The sequence below is a fragment of the Geotrypetes seraphini genome, chromosome 2 (assembly GCF_902459505.1).
Source record: "Geotrypetes seraphini chromosome 2, aGeoSer1.1, whole genome shotgun sequence".
Classification (NCBI taxonomy): domain Eukaryota; kingdom Metazoa; phylum Chordata; class Amphibia; order Gymnophiona; family Dermophiidae; genus Geotrypetes; species Geotrypetes seraphini.
The window spans coordinates 47,116,093-47,140,187 of record NC_047085.1 but is presented as its reverse complement, the minus strand read 5'-3'; the positions used below and the strand labels follow the sequence as shown (position 1 = coordinate 47,140,187).

The 24,095-nt window shown below is 41.1% G+C and overlaps 1 protein-coding gene across 1 annotated transcript in view; it reads left to right on the top strand.

The window, feature by feature from the left end:
* Window positions 1-21,451, top strand: part of COLEC10 (collectin subfamily member 10) — a 65,695-nt gene extending 44,244 nt beyond the window's left edge. Inside the window, exons 3-6 of the mRNA XM_033930054.1 lie at window positions 443-514; window positions 3,142-3,195; window positions 8,959-9,054; window positions 20,505-21,451. Coding sequence (XP_033785945.1) covers window positions 443-514; window positions 3,142-3,195; window positions 8,959-9,054; window positions 20,505-20,896 — 614 coding nt within the window. The 3' untranslated portion in view covers window positions 20,897-21,451. The remainder of the gene's footprint in view (window positions 1-442; window positions 515-3,141; window positions 3,196-8,958; window positions 9,055-20,504) is intronic.
* The last annotated feature ends 2,644 nt before the right edge of the window (window positions 21,452-24,095 follow it).

Genomic DNA, 24,095 nt, shown 5'->3' with positions numbered 1-24,095 from the left:
TTTAAAATTCTGTTTTTCTTCGGCGCGCTTCCACCTTGCGCTCAGTTGTCTGCGCTGGGTTGTCGGTGCGCCTTTGTCGTCGCGCGCTTTTGACCTGTCACCATTTTTTCTGAGGCCCTCCAAGTACCTACAAATCCAAAATGTGGCCCTGCAAAGGGTTTGAGTTTGAGACCACTGACCTAGATCATGGGTCATAAACGATGACCCCCCTAAAAGCTCTGGTTTAGATATTCCTCGTACTCTCCAACCCCAACACATCATACCAGTTTCGCTGGTGATTGCACAAGGCAGAAGCAGGGCTAAGTACAAATACCATAGTGCATTAGACTGGACAGTCTGAAATCTGAACTGACTAACCTTGTCCTTCCAAAATCTTAATAACAGAACACGATGGCTCCAGTCATTTTGGCAGTTTGAATAATGCGTTTCTTTTACATTGCAGGAGAAAAAGGAGACCTGGCTGATGCAGGTGATCAGGGAATGATTGGAAAAATTGGTCCCATAGGTGCAAAAGGTAGGGAATATATTTATAATACTATGCAGAAGAGTTAACAAACTGAGCATTTAATTAGAGTTGCTGGGGGGGGGGGGTCTTTTTTCTTTTTATTTTGTTGGTAGATTTGTTGGGGGCTTTTTCTACATACTATTTTTCAACAGTTTACATTAGGTCGCCAGTCCTGCTTACTAAATGCAGCAAAATTATGAAAATAAAAGCCCTCTTCTCCCAGGCATTCTCATGCTGTGACTTATCCCGTCTTTGTGGAACTGATCAAAGCAACTGAAACACATGATTAGTGATAACCTGTTTAGATCTACCCAGCTTTTAAAATGTTTCTGAATCAAGTGCTTCACTGCATTACATTGAACTATGGATATATTTAGCAACTATAAAGGTATTTCATCAGATAAGGTATTGCAAATAAGCTTATTCGGCACTAGCCTAGTGAGGTCAGATCAGACGTTTGTGCCATGGTAGTTACCAAATTGATTTTATTACCACAAAGTATCCAGAGGAAGGAACTGCACCACTCAAGAAATTGCCAAAATTAATAGTAATCTCACCTACATAAAATGGCTAACACACCATAACCTTAAACGTAACCCAAACAAATCCAGATCAATTATTTTCAGTCCCAACAAGTCTACTCTCACCAATCTTACCAGATGATGGTCCTCTTTCACTTGTTTCCTCATACGCATTCTAGTTATTATTCTAGACCTTCTACTTTCTTTTAGTGATTGTATCTCCCTAATAATCAAATGCGCTTTTTTAAAGTTATGACTTATTCATTCTGTTGCCCTCTTCTCAGAAGTTTGAAGAATTTTCTCTATGTGACTCCTGTAAGAATTCTGAGGCTTTTCCTTTCCTCTGTGTTTGTCTTTTGTACTGCTTCTGAATGGTGCACATTAAGCGATGCATAGTCAAGCCTTAAACACTTCTAAAACCCTGCCCAAGTCAGCACTTGGACAACCTAAAAGACAGGTCATCCAAGTGCCAATAAATCAAATTTCTGGACACATCAAGGGACTTTTTAGGCCTCTGAATGCCTCTGTTCATCCAGAGCTGAAAGGGGCATATCATATCAGGAGGAATGGTTAGGGCAGTATTTAGGCAGGATGTGGCCTCCACTTAGTCGTCCTGACCTACACTTAGTCGTCCTGTAGGGAAAATCAAATGTATTATGAGACTTCCTGGATGAAAGTTATATGTTGTGAGTTAGACAATGTGAAAACAGGAATAAGTGTCAAAAAGGTATCCAAAGTGACCAGATAACCACTGCAGAGACAAAGTAAAGACCCCCCATACTATCCCCAAGAGATCACTGACCCCTCACACCCCCACAAAGAATAAAAATCTACATACATGTTTCCGGAACATCAGTACCTGGTATAGGAAAGCCTAATAGAGCTACATACAATTGTCTTAAGTAGCCTGGGTGGTGGGAACCATAGAGAGGAGGACTCAGGCCCATAATCCACTCTATCCACTATATTTATGGTGGAAAATGTGAGGCCACAACCCCTCCCCCAAACCCTACTCTACTGCAATATAGGTACCACCTGCAGCCATAAGGTCTATTAGAGTTGAAGACAGGTGAGTATAGAGGGTTTTGGGGATGCTCACCATAACCTATAAGGGAGTTTCGGTGAGATGTTTATCTGGTACCCTTTTTGTGAAGTTCACTGCCATGCCCTGTAAGGTGTCCAACTGTTCTATTACCATGTCTGGGCGGCCAATCCATCACAATGCTGGTCCCGCCCATGTCAAAATGGTCTTGTTCTGGACATTTGGGACTTGGACAAATTTTTGGTTGAAAATGTGGTATAAAGATAGATGTACTGGCGATCTGGATGATCAACCGCCTGAACGTCCAGATAAACGATTTTTGCCAAAAAAAAAAAAAAAATTTCAGACATATATCCCCTCTTTTACAAAGGTGCGCTATGCTTTTTAGAGCATGCTAAATATTATCACGCACTAAACACGCGCTAAACGTTAATGCGTGCATGTTATCCTATAGACACATTAGCGGTCAGCGTATGCGTTGATCCAGCGCCCACGGCCATTTAGCGCCATAGTACAAATTGGACTTAGACGTATGTTTTGATTAAGCCCCTCTACATGTGGAATAGTATGTTAAATTAAAAAGTATCAATAAGAAAGTAGGAGTTGACTCTATAGTTAGAGCACTGTGACTGAGTGATTCTTTACATCTTTAGCCATTTTTTCTTCTGCCTATATTTACACTTCCCGTAATTCTTTCTTTGCTTCTTTGAGTTTAATCTGGCAACCTTTTCTCCGATCTTAAGAACATAAGAATAGCTTTACTTGGTCATACCAAAGGTCCATCAAGCCCAGTAGCCCGTTCTCACGGTGGCCAATCCAGGTCATCTTCTTCTTATATTCTGCTGTATTTCTTGAATGCATCCTCTTTTGCCTTTATTTTTTTCAGCCACTTGTTCGGAGAACCATATAGGCTCCCTGTTTCTCTTGTTTTTGTTTACTTTCCTTGTATAAAGTTGCTGTATTTATAGTTGAGTATTATTCAAGATAATTAAATGCTTCAGAAAGAATTTCAACTGTAAAATAACTTCATGTCAGATGTACATTGTATATATAAATATATTTTTTCTGTTCAGGTGACAAAGGACAAAAAGGTATACCTGGGCCACCTGGGGGAAAAGGCAAAACAGGTAAAACAGTTCTTTTTTTGTTTTGTCTTTTTGTTTCCACATGTATAGAACTCCTACTTTAATTTTCTAGGGAAAAAGCTAATGTTGCCAGATTTCTCCCAGAACTGAAATGATCATGCAAAGACAGTGTCCACCAATATGTAGCATCACATTCATGTGTAACTTACAGTATTTTGTAAGTTACATGTGTTCCCAGTAGATCTGCCCATTGTCCACCCATATTCCTCCCACATGAATGCCCACTTTCTTATTCTCTCTAAAATGGGAGTGACTATCACAGTGGCTGACTTCTTAATTTTTCTGAAATACATTTCTGTTCTTTTCCTCAATGTGAGCTACCACCTGCTTGTGCACAGAAAGAAACAATATGAATTCAGAATGCAGCTGAACAAGCTAATTGGAGGTGCAGGTGTGTGTGTGTGTCTGTACCCCTCATCCTTCTTACTATGCCACTAGCTACATGAAAGGTGTATCTGAGCTAATGAATATGCATTTTCCCACTCTGTACATGTTACTCAAAAACCTATAAAAACTGAACTCCTAGTCCCAGCAAAGGGGGGTTCTTCTACTCTCTGACACACATTTCTGTGTTGGGAGGGCAGTGCCTTCCCAGGAGAATTTCTGTTATCTTGCCTCAAAAAATATTTCTGGGACAGGAGCACAAATCACAAATCTGTCTCTTTTGTCTGATATTGCGAGCTTATTACAGTATGTATAAGGCTTGTCCTGAGAAAACTCTGAGTGATATACATCCATTTCTATTTTATACAATCTTTTCTTCCTATCAGTATTTTTGAGACTATTAGCTACCCAAAACAAAAAAAGAAATAACAGAGAATTGTAGTGAATTGTATCTGTGCACAGATGTTGTCTGAATGTGCATCTTTGGTACTGGTTTTGACCATAGGAGTCAACTTTTGAAAATGATCGGGGGCGCTCAACTCATGTCACAACAAACTGCCCCTCACCCAACAAAGAAAACCAAGGAAAAACAAAATACATCTGGTAGTGAATGATAATGATGACCAGCTTGTATCTACCATATTTTTTGCTCCATAAGACGCACCCACCTGTAGAGGAGGAAAACCCAAGAAAAAAAAATTCTGAACCAAATGGTGTGCCCTGTACCCTGTCTCCCCTCTAGTGGTTTAGTGGTAGGCTGGAACAGGGTACAGGGCACGTCTAGTGGTGGGCATGTCTAATGGTAGGCATATGTAGTGGCAGTCAGCCAGCCAGCTTAAGCAGGGTAAACCTAACCTAACCTCACCCTAAAGCAACAGTCCCATCTTGGTCACCACTTAAGCAGCTAGACCTGCTCTTAGGTGTTCAGGAATAATGACAATTGCACAAATCTTTTCCAAATGGTTATTTTTTATTAGCTTTAACAGATTCAACTTTCAAAAGGTAATTTGTACAAGGAGTCATGTATAGTCAGACACGTCAAAGTGCATCTCTCCTGTCAAATATGAACTCAGAGAACCACTCCCACAAGGTTCACTTATATACCTTTTCAGTACCTAGTATGACATCACACTTGACAACCAATCAGCCAACAGAGGCCATCCTTAGGTATGAACAAAGAAATTCCTTTTAACATAGTTATCGGGCTCAAAGAAAAGTTTCATAAATTATATATTTTTTCCACAGAACTTTTTTAATATATATATCTCATTTAAATACCCAGAGCAAACTTTGCATCAACCCAGCTTTCTGTGTCAGGAACTCAAAGGCTGTACAGAAAACAACAGCCTCTGTGTGTGAGCCCCACCCCCCTAACGTCACAGAGTAGAGAGAGTTGCCTATAGTAAAGGTCAGAGAGGTCAAATTGCAGATGTTACTTTCTCAGGATTTCTCCTGGTTTAAAATATATAAAAATGCAATTTTCAAAATCAATTCTAATGTTTAAACATATATTCATACACATAATCAAACACATTCTCACACACATTCGGGGGCCCCAAAACATTCATAAACTATTCAATACTTAAATACAAATCATATTCACTTTCTTCTATACCCAGCATTGGATGTGAAATCAGATATGCTCCAAGCTAACTAGCTCAAGAACATCTGTTATCAATTAGGCCATGAGGATCGTTTGGCGCAAACTCTTTTAGACACAGAAACAAAGAAGAACAGAAACCAAAATGGAAGCAGATTAATACAAAATGGAGTTATTAATACCTCTATAAGTATGTTATGTATCTCTACCTGGTTTCCTCTATGATCCCGCTTAATTCAGCAAAATACATATACATTTTCCCTCCTAATAACCCCTAGTTTTTTCCTGTTATTCTCTAATGTCATTTTTCTGGCCTTTGCCGCATTCCATATTCAGATTTTTATAAGTTTCTATTGGGCGCGGCCTTAACTATCACATATGCATCTAACTAGATTTACCCAGAACCATATGAAAGGCAGGTGTCATATGTAGAAAAATCTACAATATACTCCACAAACATGTCTTGCACACTATCCATTCCATTACAGCATTATAGCGCCCCCCCTACCAGCCATCCAGTGCCACTACTCAAGCTCCCAGCCCCAAGCCAGTCCCAAGCCAACCCCCAGCCAGTCTCAAGCCAGCCAAGCCAGCCCCCAGCCAACCCCAAGCCAGCCAGCCAGTTCCAAGCCAGCCAGCTATCCTCAAATCAGTCAACCCCAAGCCAGCCAGCCAGCCAGGCAAAGACAGGTAAAGCAGGCATCCCCCTCCCCGATACCTTTTTTCCTCATCCCGGTGGTCCAGTGCGCTTTCTATGCTCCTGCCTCGGTTCCTCTGCTCTCTTCCTGCAGTGGCACCAGCACAGCGGTGCCTCTTTTCCCTCAGCCCATCTACACCACACTCTATTTCCCCAATTGTTTTCATTTTTTCCTAATTTCATCTCCTCTCTTTAACCTTCCCCAGCTTACATACACTTCCGCTCTGTGGAGTGAATAACTATTGTGAGCCCACCAGAGACAGGGAAATAACTAATGTGCCTGAAAGCAACTCAATCTTGAGCTACTATTGGAAAAGCAATGAGAAAAACCCAAATTTGTTGCCGGCGAATATGGTGAAATCAGTTAGCTTAGCTGGGTTTAAAAAAAGGCTTAGCTAATTTCCTAAAAGAGAAGTCCATAGGCCATTATTGAGATGGCTTGAGGAAATCCACTGCTTATTCCTAGGATAAGCAGCATAAAATCTGTTTCACTACTTGGGACCTGCATTGGCCATTGCTGGAAACAGGATGCTGGGCTTCATGGACCTTCAGTCTGTCCCAGTATGGCAATTCTTATGTTCTTGGGATGTGCATAGCCAAAAATGTTTTGGTTGTTTCCCACATCGTTCTAAGGGGCCCTTTCACCAAACTGCAGTAAAAATTGGCCTTAGCACGTGCTTATGTGGGTAGGTCCTTCCCACACGCTAAGGCCATTTTTACCACATGGGTTAAATGGATAAATATGAGTCTTTTCCCATTAGCACTTGAGTCCCTTATGCCATCTATTTTGTAAGTGATGCGGGCTCACACACTATCCAAGAGATAATCGGTTAGCATATGGAACGGCAATGTAGTGCACTGATTAGTGCCGAACACATTACTCGTTGTCCCCAGACACACCCCCAGCACTAAAAAGAAAAAAATCTATTTATTTAATATAGGGAAGAGCACACCGATGCCAAAATTACTGCAGGACGCTTGAGCATGGCCTGCAGTAATGCACTATAAGCCACGGTAAGCATTCATTTGTGCTTGCTGCCACTTAGTGAAAGGACTTCTAAATAACTAGATACATAAAAATAAAGTTGTCGTTAGGTGCCATTGACTCGTGTTTGCGTCCTAGCGATTTGATGAATTAGAAATCTAAAAAGAAATTGGTTTTGTGCTAGTCCGGGTAGGGTCCTCCAGCGTCATCCTCATGGTGGTCTTTCAACGTGTCCAGCCATCTGATTGCAGGTCGCCCTCTTCGCCTGGTTCCTTCAATCTTCCCAAAAATGATGTCCTTCTCCAGCAGATCTCTCTCTTCTGACGGCGTGACCAAAATAAGACAGTCGTGACTTCATCGTTTGGGTTTCGAGTAATTAGTGTACTATGCTCAAATGTATTTAACTAAACAAATACAAAACTATAGACAGGTTGGAACCAAATAAATAGCAAAGAGAAAAAGATGTTAAAATTCTTCACATGGCAACAGGATAAATCATAAACTCTCCACATGGTTAAAGATGTATTCAGTTGCTGCATGGAGAGTTCTGAGATCTTATTTCTCCCTGCTGTGTCTTCGGTCCAGCCTTTCTAGATTTTTGCATTTGTTTACTTGAGTATATTCTAAATCAGTGTTCTTCAATTGCTGGTCCGTGGATCGGTGCCGGTCCGCAGATATTTCCTGCCGGTCCGCAGGGCCAACACATGCATCAGGCCCAAGACAGTGTTCTTCAGCCATCAGTCCACAGTGTGATCGATGCGGCCTTATCTTCAGGCCAGCTCCCTCTTCCTTACTGTCGCATTGCACAAAGCTGCAGGCAGCAGATCCTATACCTGAACCGGAAGCCTTCTCTCTGATGTCAGAGGGAAGGCTTCCAGATGAGGCGTGGGACAAGCGAGGAGCCGCTGCCCATGGCTTTGTGCACTGCGGCAGTGAGGAAGAGGGAGCTGGCCCAAAGATAATACCGGGGGCGGCATAAAATGGCCAGGCGGGAGCAGGCCAGAAGGTAAAGCACAGCATGGAGGGAGGGAGACAACAAAGGTAGGGGAGAATGATTTTATTTTTTAATTTAGTGATTGAATTGTGTCAATTTTGAGAATTTACATCTGCTGTCTATATTTTACACTGTTCAGGAAGAAATGCTTTTGTTTCTTTTTCTCTGGTGTTGCATTGTATGCAGAGTCTTGCGTCTTAGGGTTCGTTTGTATATATTTGTACTTTTAGTTTGGTCCCGTATTTAGTTTTTGGTCCCGTATTTATCTGTTTTCTGGTAGGAATGAATGTTGGAAAACATGCAGTGTGCTTTGTGTAGTTTAATTTTGTGGTTAACCATTATGTATTGTTAATAAGATTATATTGTGTGTATATATGAAAAATGAAAGGAAAAAATAGTGTTACAATTAGTACTGTTATGGGGCGGGGTCTGGGGCAGAGATGGGCGGGGTCTGGCCCACGACTTAGCCCAGTATTCTTCAACTGCTGGTCCGCAGACCAGTGCTGATCCACAAAATAATTCTTTTATTTCTGCTGGTCCATAGGTGTCAAAAGGTTGAAGAACACTGTTCTAAATGACTACCAATGGCATAGTAAGGAGGGGGGTGAGGGAAGCAGTCCGTCCCGGGTTCCATTTTCCTAAAGGCATGGCACCTCCTCCTCCTCTCTGCCCCCCCCTCCCACCCCCGGCTCCTCTCCTTGCTGCGTGTGCCCCTTGCCTTTCCCCGTACCTCATTTTCTTCCCCGGCATGAGGTTGCTGCCCGCGTCGGCATTGGCACTCTCTCTGATGTCACTTCCAGGACAGGCACATAGGAAGTGACATCAAAGGGGGAGACAACACTGACGAAAGAGAAGGGGGTGCATGTGCAGTGGTGGAGGGGGTGCCACTGCCCCAGGTGCCGCTCACCCGTACTACGCCACCGATGACCACACATCCATATACAGTAGTTCACCTGCTCTGCTCACCTCCTTCCTTGGATCATTTTGCAGTTATTGTAATACAGAATATTGCAGATATAAATGCTTGCACTTATTTTGTTGAGTCATCGTTTTCACTTTTTTTTTTTTTTGTTTAAATTTATCAGGCAGTGTCTGTGACTGTGGAAGATACCGCAAATTTGTTGGACAGCTGGATGTTAATGTTGCTCGACTCAAGACCTCTCTGAAGTTTGTAAAAAATGGTTAGTTGTTTTACAGTTCTTTTATCGATGGTAAAGCAACACTAGCAAGTTGGATGGTAAGATGTTATAGCATGTTCAAAGGGTAATTTTCACAAAGCTGGATACCCGTGTAGTTGCTTATTTGCATGGGTGAAACAGCTATTTGAAAACTGCCCTCTCTGGGGAGAATTCCATAAATGGCACTTAAAAATGGGCACTGAAAAAAACAACCTAGCGCTAAGTATATTCTATAAAGGGAACATACCCTTCATAGAAACATAGAAACATGATGGCAGATAAAGGCCAAATGGGCCATCCAATCTGCCCATCCAGAGCATTCATTATCTCAATGTCTCTCAATCTGTGTACCATGGCACTTTGGTGTGCTCCGAAGAGATTCCAGGTGTGCCATGAGACATTCCAGAATTTTACTTTTGAAAAATTCCCTTCATAAGTGGACACTAGAATAGATGGCATATACATCGCGTACGCAAGAGTCTGTAAATGTTATGAGCGTCTGCATGCGTAAGGATACAACCCAGACAAACATCATTCTTTGATGTGATTGGTCCTTGAAAACTAACAAGTAATTTTATTTTTATTTTTTATGCAGTAGTTATCCTAACTTGAATTTTCAGCTCTGAAAGAAATTAAATTAAAAAAAAAAGAGAACGACTGCAGATGGTTGATGATGAAATGCATGTTTGCTTGTTGACTATCGAGCCACATTTTGAGTTAATTTGCACTCAAAAACAAGCTCATACATCGCATTGATAAGCAATTCTATTCTATCTACTTTAGTTTCATCGGCGTTACAATTACACATTCGTAGCTTAAAGAACTATAAATAAATAACTCTCAAATTTTATTTTTTGTTGGTTTTGCAATTTTATAATTTCAATTATAATGTACCATGAAAAACATTTGCTTTGTTTAGTTTGCCAGACCACAGAATGGAAGGGAAGGAGGGGAGAGAGAGATGCCAGACTACAGAGAGGAGAGATGCAAGACCGCAGAAAGAAGAGGAGAGAAGGAGAGAGATGTTAGACCTTGGGAAGAGGGAGGGAAGGAGAGAGAGATGCCAGACTATGGGAGAGGAGAGAGATTCCAGGCTATGGGAAGGAGAGGAGAAAGATGCCAGACCATATGAAGGGGGAAGACAGAGTTGTCTGACCATGGGAGAGGAATGAGATGGTGCACAGGGATGAAGGGTTAGGGGAGACAGAGGGAGGAAGGAGGTGCACAGCAATGGGTGTGTCAGGGAAGAGATAAGAAGAAATGCTTCTTATGGTTTAGATGGGAACAGGGGAGAAGAAAGAGGGAGGAGATGGTACACATGGATAGATGGGAAGGGAAGACATGGAAAAGTAGATAGATTTTGAGAAGACAGCAGAAAAATGGAAGAAAGCTGAATGTTAAAAGTTAATGCTAAAGATGGATGTATCAAGAATCAAAAATCAGAAACACTTCCTTCAGTACTACAAAGTTCTTTACAAAATATACTAGTGCATAAATATAAAGCTATGAATGTGGGAAGTTTATGCTCAGAGACCTGAAGGTATAAAACAGAGGTCAAGTCTCCAAGCATCTCACCACCCAATCATTGCATAATTTTCCACATTTGACCGCTTATATGTTGAAATACAGTTCAATAATGTGTTGTTCATCTCTTTGCAAAAACTGAATAAAATTAATGCACTTATCTATCTGTTGGTCCCGACGTGCACGTTTCGTTCTCTGCTTCAGGGAACCAATATTGAAATTTTTAATTGCTGGAAGACAACATGAAAGAGCAAACAAACCTCTCAAAATTAAAATAACAAACTACTTTTTAAATTACTTTTTTAATTTTACATATTAAACATATCAATGAAAGTTTTCAAAAATGTAATAGCTGTACTAAATGGTACCTGATTTAATTCTTAAATCGTTCCAAAAAGACACTCCAAGGTACTTCTTAATGGCAAAAAAGAACTGACTGAAGATCTTTTAAACCAGAGGAAGTATCACATCACCACGATAAAACGTTTTGAGGTAATCAAACACACACTCAACCAATAGGAACCACAAAGAATCCATTTTTTCAAAAAACCAGCACTAACGGAGAAAGCTTTCGCTACCAAAAAAGTCCTACATACTGATGAATATCCATTATAAAAAAGCGCACAACTCAATTTCACAATTTAGACTCTGGGGCATTAATGTATTTAACTTATAAATCCATTGTTGCTCTCTGTTCCACAATAGCTTAGCAAGGTTCCCTCCACGTATTAAAAGGGGACCTTCTAATATAGAGAATCTAAGAGATGTCACAGGGTGTTGTAACTCAGTCCAATGCTGGATGAGTGGCGCCTCCTGAACCTAGGTATTTATTCTGCTAATGTGTTCCCCAATTCTGGGGGATGTAGAGAATTAGATATTTGTCGATGAAAGCAGGGGTATTAGTGTGGGTGGTTTTGTAAGTAAGCAAACAATTTTATAGGTTATATGGTGGGTAATGGGTAACCAATGGGCGTCGCAGTGGAGAGGGTGACGTGATCACATTTTTTTGCTCTGTAGATGAGTTTTACTGCTGTATTTTGTAAAATTTGAAGATGATGTATTTCCTTATGAATTATGCCCTGATATAAGGAGTTACAGTAGTTGATGTGAGAAATGAATCAGGATATTGAGGTTAGGGATCGAATTAGTCTGAATTTGTAGACATTTCTGCATAACTGAGCTGATCTGTTGAGAAAAGTCATTTAGTTGAGATTTTTTATCAAGGATAATACCTAAAAGCTTAACTTTTGAGTCAGTTTTGATTGGGGGTAGAATCTATGTAGATCGGTACGAATAGATCATCTGTATTTTAGCGACGGATTATCAAAAGAACTGTGCTTTTTTCCAAGCTTCCTAGCAGTCTCTGATTCTACCATCCAAATGGACTCATCAATATTTAAATGAGCACTCTGGTGGATTCTTCAATATCGCCGAGTGATTCTCCATCGGCTTTTGGTGACCAAAAATCTGCGACTAGTATGGGGGTGCCGGTACTATGAAAAGCGTATCTCTGGCATGTGTTTTGACTGTGGCTCATGAAAAAAATAAAAATAAAAACTATATGATTCACATAAATTATAGTTTTTTGGGGGGGAGGGGATGGACAAAAGCATGCTTCTTGAGTATTATAGATGTGACTTATGTGTTTCTGGCTGTGGTTCATGATAAAATTTGACATTAAAAATAAATTACAAGATTTATGTGAATCATAGCAGTTTTGGGGGGAGAAAAGGCATGTCTTATGTGTGCTTGTTGAAAGCCGATGTTGCATCTCCCCTCCCTTCCTTTCATCCAATAGCTCTGGCACGCCTATGATTGACACACCGCTTACGGCATTGCTTTTCCTGGCACATGCGCACATTTATACCTCTTTCATGGTGTGTTCTGCACATGTACCGATCACTATCACCAGCGACACATCTTGTGTAAATTTAGCAAAACTTCGCTACTCTCCGCCAACCTCATTTGCATGCACAGTTTTTTGAGAATGTCTCGCCTTTCTGAAATCACTACAATACAGGCAACCCATCGTTTTTTTTTTACTGCGAAGGTTTAAGAATCTAACCTTAAGTACCGCTAGGCACCCGAGTGGTAGCTGCCGGCCCTGGGAGGCGCCTAGGATTTTTTTTTAATTGTTTTTTAATTGGCTTTTAATGGTGCAATCAATTATTGCACCACTTAAAGCAGATAGCAACAATTAAATTATGCACTGGCAGGTGCGATCTAGGTGCTTGCTGGTGCCTAAATTTAAGTGGCCCTTATCAGGATTTCCCTCAAAGTGCTTTAGCGCATGCTAACCACATCAGCGTGTGCTAACAATTAGCATGTGCTAAATGTTAAAGACAACCGTAGGAATATAATGGGCTGGAGTAATAATCACAAACCGCTTTTAAGAAGCGCTTCCCCCTTCCTATTGTTATTCCCACCCCTTTTTTTTACCTCCCTTTTAATTTTTTTAGCTCGATGGACTTTACTTATCCTTACCCATGGGCCCCTTTGTTACCCTTTGTCCTTGGCTGTTCTGTCCTTGATATTTGAATTTTGAATGCTTCCCTTCTCTGTCCTTGATATTTGAACTTTGAATGCTTCCCTTCTCTTTTTTTATTCATTTAAATGTAGTAGTGTAAACCGTCTAGGTAACCTTTGATAGAAGGTATATCAAATATGCAATAAACTTGGAAACTTTAGTGTGCGCTTATGCACTTAAGGGCAAATTCTATAAGAAGCGCCCAAAAGTTAGGCGCAGATGTAGGCAACCGTTCAGTGCGATTCAAGCAAAATTGGGCGCTGTTTAGTGAATCACGCTGAGCGGCACCTATTGTAGAGGCACCCGTTAAATAGGCCAGCTCTAGGCACAACTAAAAGTTAGGCGCCCATTGACTAACAAACTCTAACAAACTGTCAGCTCTGAAAGACACTTCTGCTTTCTTGAAGGAAAGGAAAACCACAAAACATAGCTGGAAAGGAAGTCACAGAAATTGATGTAAGAAATTCATCAAGAAACTGGGCTGTGCAGCGTAAGAACAAGGGATGTAAGGAAGTAAAAACTAACCACAGAGCTAAAAAACATTAGGCCAGGTGCTCGGAGGCAGGGCTTGGTATATTAACAGGACATTTACGGGAAATCAGGGTAGAATTAGATCATAAGGGGTGTGGTAACACAGTATCACTCATGTTAACCAATCATTAGATTAATAAATGAGATAATAAATATTATTAACCAATGAAAATGTGAAATGTAACATGCATCAAGATGGGCCAGAGCTGTCAGAGTCCTATAAAAGAGGGCTCCCGGGACCAGAGCTTCAGAACTCTTCGGAAGTTCTCCATCAGTCTGGCCAGCCTGATGTATGCTCTATCACTCTATCACTGTTATCTATATATATCCATTTTCTGTCAGCATGCATCTTTGTGAACCTTCATTATCATAAGTGTTGGGGAACTGATGCCTGGCTTCTTTTATCTCATTCTTCCTAAATTTTCCTCCTGGTACCGGCTGGTGCATACTTGGTGTTCAGGCATATTTTTGAGGGCGGTCTTTATGCCAGTAATTTCTACTGAACGCCCATGAAATATATGTCCTCAAATCTATCTTTCTCAGCCTCTCTTCTCCATGAGAGTCCTGTAATGACGAGTAAAAAATAACCAATAAAGATTTATCATGTGATTTAGACCAACGTGGTGCTGGCCACCAAGAAATGTATAAAATAGGCCTTTTAAAAGGAAGTAAACAGAACAGACATCAAAGGATCCTCAGGCCTGAAGATCACATTCTGTTACTCTATATGCTGAATGATTTATTCTTGTAAGCTGTTACTGATTTGCTAATAAATATACTTTAATTGAAATCAGTGTATAGTGTGTGAGGTCTCCATTTCAAGGTAGGCCTAGACAGCGGCCTACTTCACCATGCGAGCGCTTAAACATGCTTAAGACCAGTGATTCTGCAACACGTAGCCACGTAGCCTAACACGTAGCCACGCCCATGCCGAACATGCATAGTGCCTATTTCTTTGGAAGGCCGCCTAAATTTTTAGCGGTGCCTTGTTACAGAATCGCGCTTTCTTGCTAGGCGCCTAGGTTTCAATCAGTGCTGATTAAAAAGCGTAATTGGGCTCGTTATTCACTTTTAGAGAGGCGCCTATCTAGGTGGGTGCCTCCGAAACAGGTGCCTAACTTTAGGCGCTAGTTACAGAATTTGGGCCTTAGTGCCCTTTGATGAATTCTCCCCTTAGTGTGGCTGTAAAATGGCGGCATTTCCCATTTCCTCAACACAGCCCTCAGACTGATCCACTCACTATGCAAATGTGACTCGCACTGGCTTCCTACACAAGCGCGAATATTATTCAAATTTTACTGTCTATTAGTCAAAGTAATGAACGGCACTGCCCCCACCTACCTAATCAAGCGCCTAAACCGGAACAAATCAACCAGACCAAGGAGAACTCAGACCCCATTTACCCCTCCCCCCCAACCAATCAAAGGTACAACCTACTAGCAACGCAAGCAGCGAAACTAGATCGCCACCTCTCCGACATGCTGACAACGACCGACTTCAAAACATTCCAAAAGGAAATTGAAACCTTGCTATTCAGAAAATTTATCAAGAAATACTACTACAGCTCCTTGACTACTCCCAGTCTTGTAAATTTCCCAGCAAAGTCTCAACCATGTAATTATCACCCTAATCTGTAATTTTCCTGGAAATGTCCAGTTATCTTCTTTTGTAATCCGCCTAGAACTGCAAGGTATTGGCAGAATAGAAGTCACTAATGTAATGTAAAATGGATGCATTTCCCATTTCCTCAATTAATGGTCTTGCACTAATTTCCCCATTAGCCCATGGTTATTAGTGCGAGCGCACGTATTGACACCTATTTTCTAGGTGGTAGAGGCTTCCGCGCTAATCACGCATGAATCAGTTAGCCTGCTGCAATGTAGGTGTTCTAACCTATTAGCACAGAACATACCTACTCTCAGTCCCCAAACATGCCTCTAGTGTTAAAATATATAAACTATTTTAGTGCATGGGAAGTGAGCACAGATGCCAAAAGTATCGTGGGACACTTGAGCGTGCCTCACAGTAGTGATTTTTAACCTGCAGTAAGCACGGTAGCACTATTACTATTAATTATTTCTATAGCGCTACCAGACGCATGCAGCGCTGCACAGAGTCACAAAGAAAAAGAAAACAGTCCCTGCTCGAAAGAGCTTACAATCTAAACAGCCAAGACAGACAAACAGGATGTCATGGATACAGTTAAGGGTAACGGTTAATCTGCTGGCTAGGTTGGAGGGAAGAGGGGAGTACAGACAATCAAGTCATTATGACATCACTGATGAGGTTGGCTCTTATTGGTGGAATAAGGCATTATGACATCACAATCTCAGCTCTGCTTCCCAAAAACTAAAACTCTTCACACTACTACTACTACTATGAATTATTTCTATAATGCTACCAGACATACGCAGTGCTGTACAGGATCACAAAGAAGAAGAAAACAGTCCCTGCTCGAAAGAGCTTACAATCTAAACAGCCAAGACAGACAAACAGGATGTCATTGACACAGTTAAGGGAACGGTTAATCAGCTGGCTGAGTTGGAGAGCAGAGGACTTACTGCACTTTGATAGAAGGTATATCAAATATGCAATAAACTTGGAAACTTTAGTGTGCGCTTATGTACTTAAGGGCAAATTCTATAAGAAGCGCCCAAAAGTTAGGCGCAGATGTAGGCACCGTTCAGTGCGATTCAAGCAAAATTGGGCGCTGTTTAGTGAATCACGCTGAGCGGCACCTATTGTAGAGGCCCGTAAAAGGGCCCCTTAATTTTTGAAACCTAGCATTGGTGCCCAGTCATAGAATTGTCCTGTGTATCTTTATAAAATAAGCTTCTCGCCCTCTCAATCGAGGCAACCTGTTGTATAATTTCCCTCCCTAGTGGGGGAGGGAAATATTTTTTTAAAAAACAAATAGAAAAAAATCTACACACTCTCCGATAAAAGCAATGCCCCCAAAAATGTAGAAAGACATGAAAACCAAGTTAGATAACTGACGGAGAAAAAGATCTCAATATTGAATACAATACAGCCTGAAATCAAGTCAGGGAAGAATCACCATCACTAGTAGTACAAATAAATCTGCTCTGATTTAGGGTACAGCATAAAGATCCATATTGCTATTTATTTCACATCTTACTTATACAAACATTATCTCATCTTAGCCACAAAGAGGTTTATTTTAGTTATGAGGTTTTCATAACCACAACTAGCCATAAAGTCTCCCTCCTGGAATTGAAAAACTGCAGCTCTATATGTTGGCAGCACATTAAAAGATATCCTTTCATTAAAAAAATAAACCTTTTTGTGGCTGGGTGTGAAAAACACAAGCATATGATGTCTTGAAAGAGTCTGAAGAAATTCATAAACCACTTAAATAACTCAATGATTTGATCAGAAGTTTTTCCCCCGAAGAAGCTTGCTGAGCGAAACAGGAACCCTAGTTGGCCTATGCTGATTAAGCAACTGTTTTGAGAGGAAGAGTTTTCCCCATTTGCATTTGTTTTCAAAATGTGGGATGCCCCATGTATTTGTATTATCTCTTAACTCTGCCTCTTACAGAGACTTCTGCTCAAATCAAATAAAGCCCAAGATGGCTATCACTCTATCTGTCTCCTCTTCCGAAAACAGACAGCTTCAGCTTTACTCCACCTGTGGCTTTACAATTTACGCTAGAAGCTGCATTACAATTCTCTCCTAACTCTGCCTTTAACAGAGACTCTTTGCTACTATAAAGCTGCACCCTTGACATAGCATATGTTAACTCCAGGAGACCCTTCGAGATGCCTTCCCATCCACCCCTCAATCCTCCCACCCCTAGGCACACACATTACATATATAGGCCCACCCTCCAATCAACCCCAACATACCCCACCTGCTACACAACCAAATCCTAATAAAGCTCTATATCCCTAACCTAACCACCACAGCCATTCAAAATTACTTTACCTTCATAATACCAATGCTACAAGCTGTGTTCTCCTATTTAATGCCAATTGCTCTCCTTGCCAACATGTATTCCCCCATCCCAGTCAACACAGGCCAGGGTAAATATTTTATTTATTTATTTATTTATTTATTCACTTTTCTATACCACTTTCCCAAGAGAGCTCAGAACGGTTTACATGAGTTTATTCAGATATTCAAGCATTTTTCCCTGTTTGTCCCGGTGGGCTCACAATCTATCTGATGTACCTGGGGCAATGAGGGGATTAAGTGACTTGCCCAAGGTCACAAGGAGCAGCGTGGGTTTGAACCCACAACCCTAGGGTGCTGAGGCTGTAGCTTTAACCACTGCACCACACTCTCCCCTTTGTCACCTTCCCCTTACCACACAGGCCCTGATACCTTAAGCCTATCCCCCCACCCCCACCCCCACACACAATAACCTCAAAATGGCACTGGCAAATGCAAGGTCTGTAAAAAACAAAGATACTATACTAAATGACTTTTCCTCACATCTGGAACATCTTCCTAATTACTGAAACCTGGCTCAAAGACAATGTTGGAACTACCCTGTTGGGTATGCTGTGCCCTCCAGGATACCAAGCAATAGCTTGCTCACACACTGACACAAGAGGTGGAGGTGTAGCCACCATCATTAAATCCAACCTCAACTCAAGACTGATAGATGCCATCACACTAGACCAGGGGTCTCAAAGTCCCCCCTCGAGGGCCGCAATCCAGTCGGGTTTTCAGAATTTCCCCAATGAATATGCATGAGATCTATGCGCATGCACTGCTTTCAATGCATAGTCATTGGGGAAATCCTGAAAACCCGACTGGATTGCGGCCCTCAAGGAGAGACTTTGAGATCCCTGCACTAGACGCACTAGAGTGCCTCACCTTCTCGGTGGGTCACAACAGAGACCTAACCTTTGCCTTGATATACAGAGCAAATTGTAACCAGTAAACTATATATTATGTACCTGTATATTAATATTAGATCCCTAGTATGTGTTAGGTTAGGATAAAAACTTGTATCGTAAACTTGTACTGAAATTATGTATATTTAACCTGTAACCCATTCTGAGCTCTTTGGGGGCAAAGGGATAGAAAACGAATTAAATAAATAAATATATATATATGCATGTATGTATGTATAGATAGATATTAATAATTTTTCCGTGGTTTGATTTTATCTAACTTTTTATCAAGCTGCATTAGGGATTTTTATCCCAGGCTGCTGCGGTAAAAGCTCCAATGCTCATAGGAATTCTATGAGTGTCGGAGATTTTACCACAGTGGCCCGCAATTTTTTTTTTTTTTTAAACCCTAATGCAGCTTGATAAAAGGGGGCACTACATTTTTATATATTTCTGTGGAGGTAGATATCTTTTTCGGCTATTTGTTTTGGCTTTTCTGCTTTATTCTAATTTGTTGACTCTTTTGTTTTTTTCTAAAGATATTTTTGTACTTATATGGTTGTATATGCTTCTTTTAATGAAGATACAGGGGAGGGGGACCGGTTTCGGGGATGGAGAGTTCTTGAGATGTGGGAGGGCTGATCCAAAGCTCCACCCAGACACTAAACTACCAGGATTTTGTGGGAGGTAGAGAGGTGATCAGAAGGCAGGGAGCGCTTGGTGTCGGGGAGGTCAGGGGGTCTCTGGTTTTGATGGCAGGTGGGAGGGGGCACAGAAGTGTGAGTCTGCCCTGGACACCCCCTACCCTCGCTAAGCCACTGACTAGGAGTGTGTGACATAAAGTGGTTATAGACCAGGGGTGGGCAACTCCGGTCCTCGAGGGCCAGAATCCAGTCGGGTTTTCAGGATTTCCTCAATGAATATGCATGAGATCTATTTGCATGCACTGCTTTAAACTAAACTAAACTAAACCTTAAGTTTGTATATCGCATTATCTCCATAAAGATAGAGCTCGACACGGTTTACAGGTAATTTAATAAATGAGGGAAGGACATAATAAGAAGAGGATAGCTAGCTTTACATTTTAAATAGATAGGTTTACATTTTGGAGAAAAGCCAGGTTTTCAGATGCTTTCACGGAGCGAGTGATTGATCAATGGAACAAGCTTCCAGTACAGGTAATCGAGGCCAGCAGCGTGCCAGATTTTAAGAATAAATGGGACGCCCATGTGGGATCCCTACGTGGATCAGGGCAAAACATTGGCTAATCTTAAGGGGAGGGTCTATAGAGTGGGCAGACTTGATGGGCCTTGGCCCTTTTCTGCCGTCATCTTTCTATGTTTCTAATAATCGGAATGAGCCTAGGTTCCACAGCAGGGCAGGGAGGTTATTCCAAAGCTCAGTGAATTTGAAGAAAATTGATTTCCCTAATTTACCTGCATACATGACACCTTTTAACGAGGTGAAAGATAGTTTGAGTATGTGGGCGGATCTGGTAGTGTCAGGTCTCGAAGAATTCCAGGATAGTGAGATTAGGGGAGGAAGAATGCCATATAAGATCTTGATAATTAGGCAGGTACATTTAAAGTGAATCCTAGAAATCACCAGAAGCCAGTGAAGTTTTGACAGAAGCAGGGAAACATGATCAATGCTTTCAATGCATATTCATTGGAGAAGTCCTGAAAACCCAACTAGATTCCGGCCCTTGAGGACCGGAGTTGCCCACCCTGTTATAGACCTAAAGGAAAAAAGAAGAGAGGAGATGGAACATCATTACTCAAGTTTCAAGTTTATTTAAAAATTTGATTTGATTGCAATATCATAATCCAATGCGATTTACAAATAATAATAAAATCAGGGTAAGAAGAAAAAAAAACCCCACACAATTGAGAACTACTAGAGAGTGATAATTGTATATGAGAAGTTTTGATTAGCTTAATAATGTGAACTTGATATGCACTAGGAGACAAAGAAAATTAAAAAGGTCTGTGTTTCTTTTCATGAAGTCATTGCAGGAATCAGAGAAACAGATGAAAAATACTATTACATTGTAAAAGAAGAAAGGAGCTACCGAGATGCCCTGACACACTGTAGGATCAGAGGTGGCACCTTAGCAATGCCCAAAGATGACGCAGCCAATTCTCTGATTGCCAATTACGTCTCCAAGGCAGGCCTGTTTCGAGTGTTCATTGGAATAAACGATGTGGAAAAAGAGGGTCAGTTCATGTACACAGACAACACACCGCTGCAGAATTACAGCAGCTGGAAAGAGAACGAGCCCAGTGATGCTTCTGGGCACGAAGACTGCGTGGAAATGCTTAGCTCCGGTGCCTGGAATGATGTGGAATGCCATCTGACAATTTATTTTGTGTGCGAGTTTATGAAAAAGAAAAAATAGATCTTTGGGCACTTCAGAAGTTGGAGTTAAGAAAATGAACCTATCAAAAACAAAGACAGCAGACCCATCACAGATATATCCATGTAGAGAAATGTATGCATTGAAAATTGTCCCAGTTTAAAGCCTATTATCCCAGTTTAAGCTCCCTAATTCCTACAGCAGAAATGTATAAGAAAAAACAACAGGTTCAACACACCCAACACAATCATCATTGTAAGTTAAAAATTGCATATGCCAATATGGCATTATCTTATACAGTGAGGAGCAAAAGTTTGTGCAAATTTCAGTGCAAGAAACACTCATAGGTACAAACAAACAATCCAAGAAACTTTTTTTTTTTTTTTAATGAAGTACATGAACAAAAATTCTGTAGTTGTTGGCTAGTCCAAAATTAATACAAATAAGCAAAGTTTGTGGCTGTTAAAGCCTTTTTTCAGTATTTTGAGTGTCATCCTTTGTTGTCAAATACAGCTTGGATTCGGGCAGGCATCGAATGGCATAACTGCTGGCAGTATTCCGGTGTGATCTGAGTTGTCCTCACCTGTTTTATTTGGTTTTCCAGATCTTCTAGTAATGTTGGATGCCTGTCCGCCACAGTTCTCTTCATTATCGCCCATTCATTCTCGATTGGATTGCGATCGGGAGAATTTCCAGGCCATGGAGCCAGTAAATGATATCCAGATGACGCTATTCGCAGGCACACTTTAACTGCTTTAATTGAATGGCATGGTGCTCCATCATGCCGAAAATGATTGGTACTATGTATGGACATGAATACTGGTAACTTGTCTTTCAGAACCTGCAGGTAAATTGGTCCCGTCATGGTCATGTTTCTAGGCATTATCCAGATTGCACCCCATACCATCACTTTTTCACACTGCTTTACTGGAGGCACCACATATTTTGCATTGTACCTTTGTTTTGCAGGTCTCCAAACCCTCCCGGTGTAATTCTTAAACTGAGTGAAGGTGGCTTCATCACTAAATATTACTTTCTCCCAATCTGCAGACTTCCAGCTTCTGTATTTGTTGCAAAACTGAAGACGATTGGCAATGTTCTTGGCAGACAAAGAAGGGTTTTTTGCTGGAAGACATGATTTCAGACCACCATCAAACAATCTGCGACAAATTGTCCATCTGCTCAGGTTCTGAAGGTGAGATGGTAAGCGAGAACGGAGCCAGGTGGCATTGATACGAGGAGATAACTTTGCAGTCATTACAATTTTCTGATCATCCCGGCTGGTTGATGCACGAGGATGACCACTACATTGCCTGGAATGAAAGAATCCAATATTTTTTACACGTTCAAGCATAGCATGCAATGATGATGCAATTCTGTGATATGAGAGATCTTCATTTTGTAAAGCAGTAACCTGTGCCCGAGTTTCAGGACTGAGTTCTGCTCCTCTTTTTGGCATATTTCTGGAAAAAAAAAACCACAACCAAACTAAACTAAAATATAATAAAATTTTTTTGGAATAATATATTTTATTAATTTCAAATAGAACCAAACCAATACAGAATACCACAGTGTACAAAGCACAAAAATGAGATCCAAAATTCTTATCATATTTCACCAAGGTATGCTGCAACCCACCCTTCCACCCCCCTCCCAAAAATGAGTAAGAACCATCAGAAGACAATCCACAATCCCCATTCCAGTGTGTCATAAACAGAAATAATTAAACATTCAGTAAGTGACTGTGCGCCCTGGGCATCAAAGTAGTCCACAAAGGTTCCCAACATGAGCAAAATGCTCGCCCTCGAGGTGTTTCCAAAGAAGGCACTCTAAGACGTTCCATGGATGCCAATTCGATCATCAGAGTGCGCCAATGTGCTAAAGTCGGAGAGTCAGATGATATCCAACAGTGAAGAATCACTTTCTTGCCCAGTAGTATTGCTCTTTCCAGAAAGACCCTGAAACCCTTTGGGAAGGGTCTCGGCAAAAAGTCAGCAGTGAACAAACTAAGAGGACCAAAGACGTATTTATGTTTCCACATTGCCATAATGTGTTGATGGACCTGCTGCCAAAAGGTCTGTATCCTTGCGCACGTCCAAAATTGATGTCCGAGGGTAGCCGGAGAATGGTTGCACTTAAGACAAGCAGCAGAGGTGCAGAGGGAAGCTTGGAGCATAAATGCCGGAGACCTGTAAAGGCGAAGCAAGAATTTGTAATTCATTTCTATCAAGGTCACTCTAGAGGTCAATTTAGCCACTCGACGAATTCCTCTCGCTTAAAATATAATAAATTTTAAAAGAAAACACATTTGTATCCAAAAACATCAGAAATCTCAATTAAGATTGGCTGGAAATACAGTTACTGTGTGTTCAGTTACAGTTTACAGTTATTTAATAATTAATTAGAAATAAAAATTATTAGAGAAATTATTAGTAAATACCACAAAATATTATTAGTTATGTATATAAGCAACACAGGCAAACACCTACAAATGTGCACAGTAATTATTGTAGTATGAATTTTTCAGAAATGCTAGCATCGACACAAATACAGTAGATGTAAGATTTAAATCTATTCACCTGTGTTCTGATGGGTTTAGTCCAAATTTCTTCAAAAAAACACTGAACTATCACAATGTTTATATGGAAACGTGCTTTCAAGTAAACAAACATTTACTGAAGAACACTGGGAAATAAAATAGACCATTACAGCCTTAGGGGGTCCTTTTACAAAGGCACGGTAGCGGTTTAACGTGCGGAATACCGCACATTAAACCGCCTGTACCTAACACCTCCATCGACGAGGCGTTAGGATTTTAGGCTGCCGCGGGGGTTAGCGTGTGATGAAATGTCCCACGCGCTAACCCCCGTAGCGCGCCTTGATAAAAGGAGCCCTCAGTTTCCTTAGCACACTTGCGAGATCTATATCTTCTGACTGGGTGTTCACAAACTTTTGCTCCCCACTGTATACTCGAATATAAACAGATTTTTGGGCAAATGAGGTCGTAGTTTATAGTCAGTCAATACACACCCATTCCCTTCTCAGATCTGTTCCAGGCCTCCCCTGGGCCTGCTGTAAGCCCTGGTGGTCCAGCGGTGGCCCGGGACAGGAGGGATTCCTTCCACCTCCTGTCCTGGTCAAATCTGATGCAACCAACCTCCCAGGCTTTTAAAAAACCTACCTTTAAAGCCCTGGTGGTGATCGTCCTATGCTCCTGCCCCATGAAGAGCCAATATCTGAA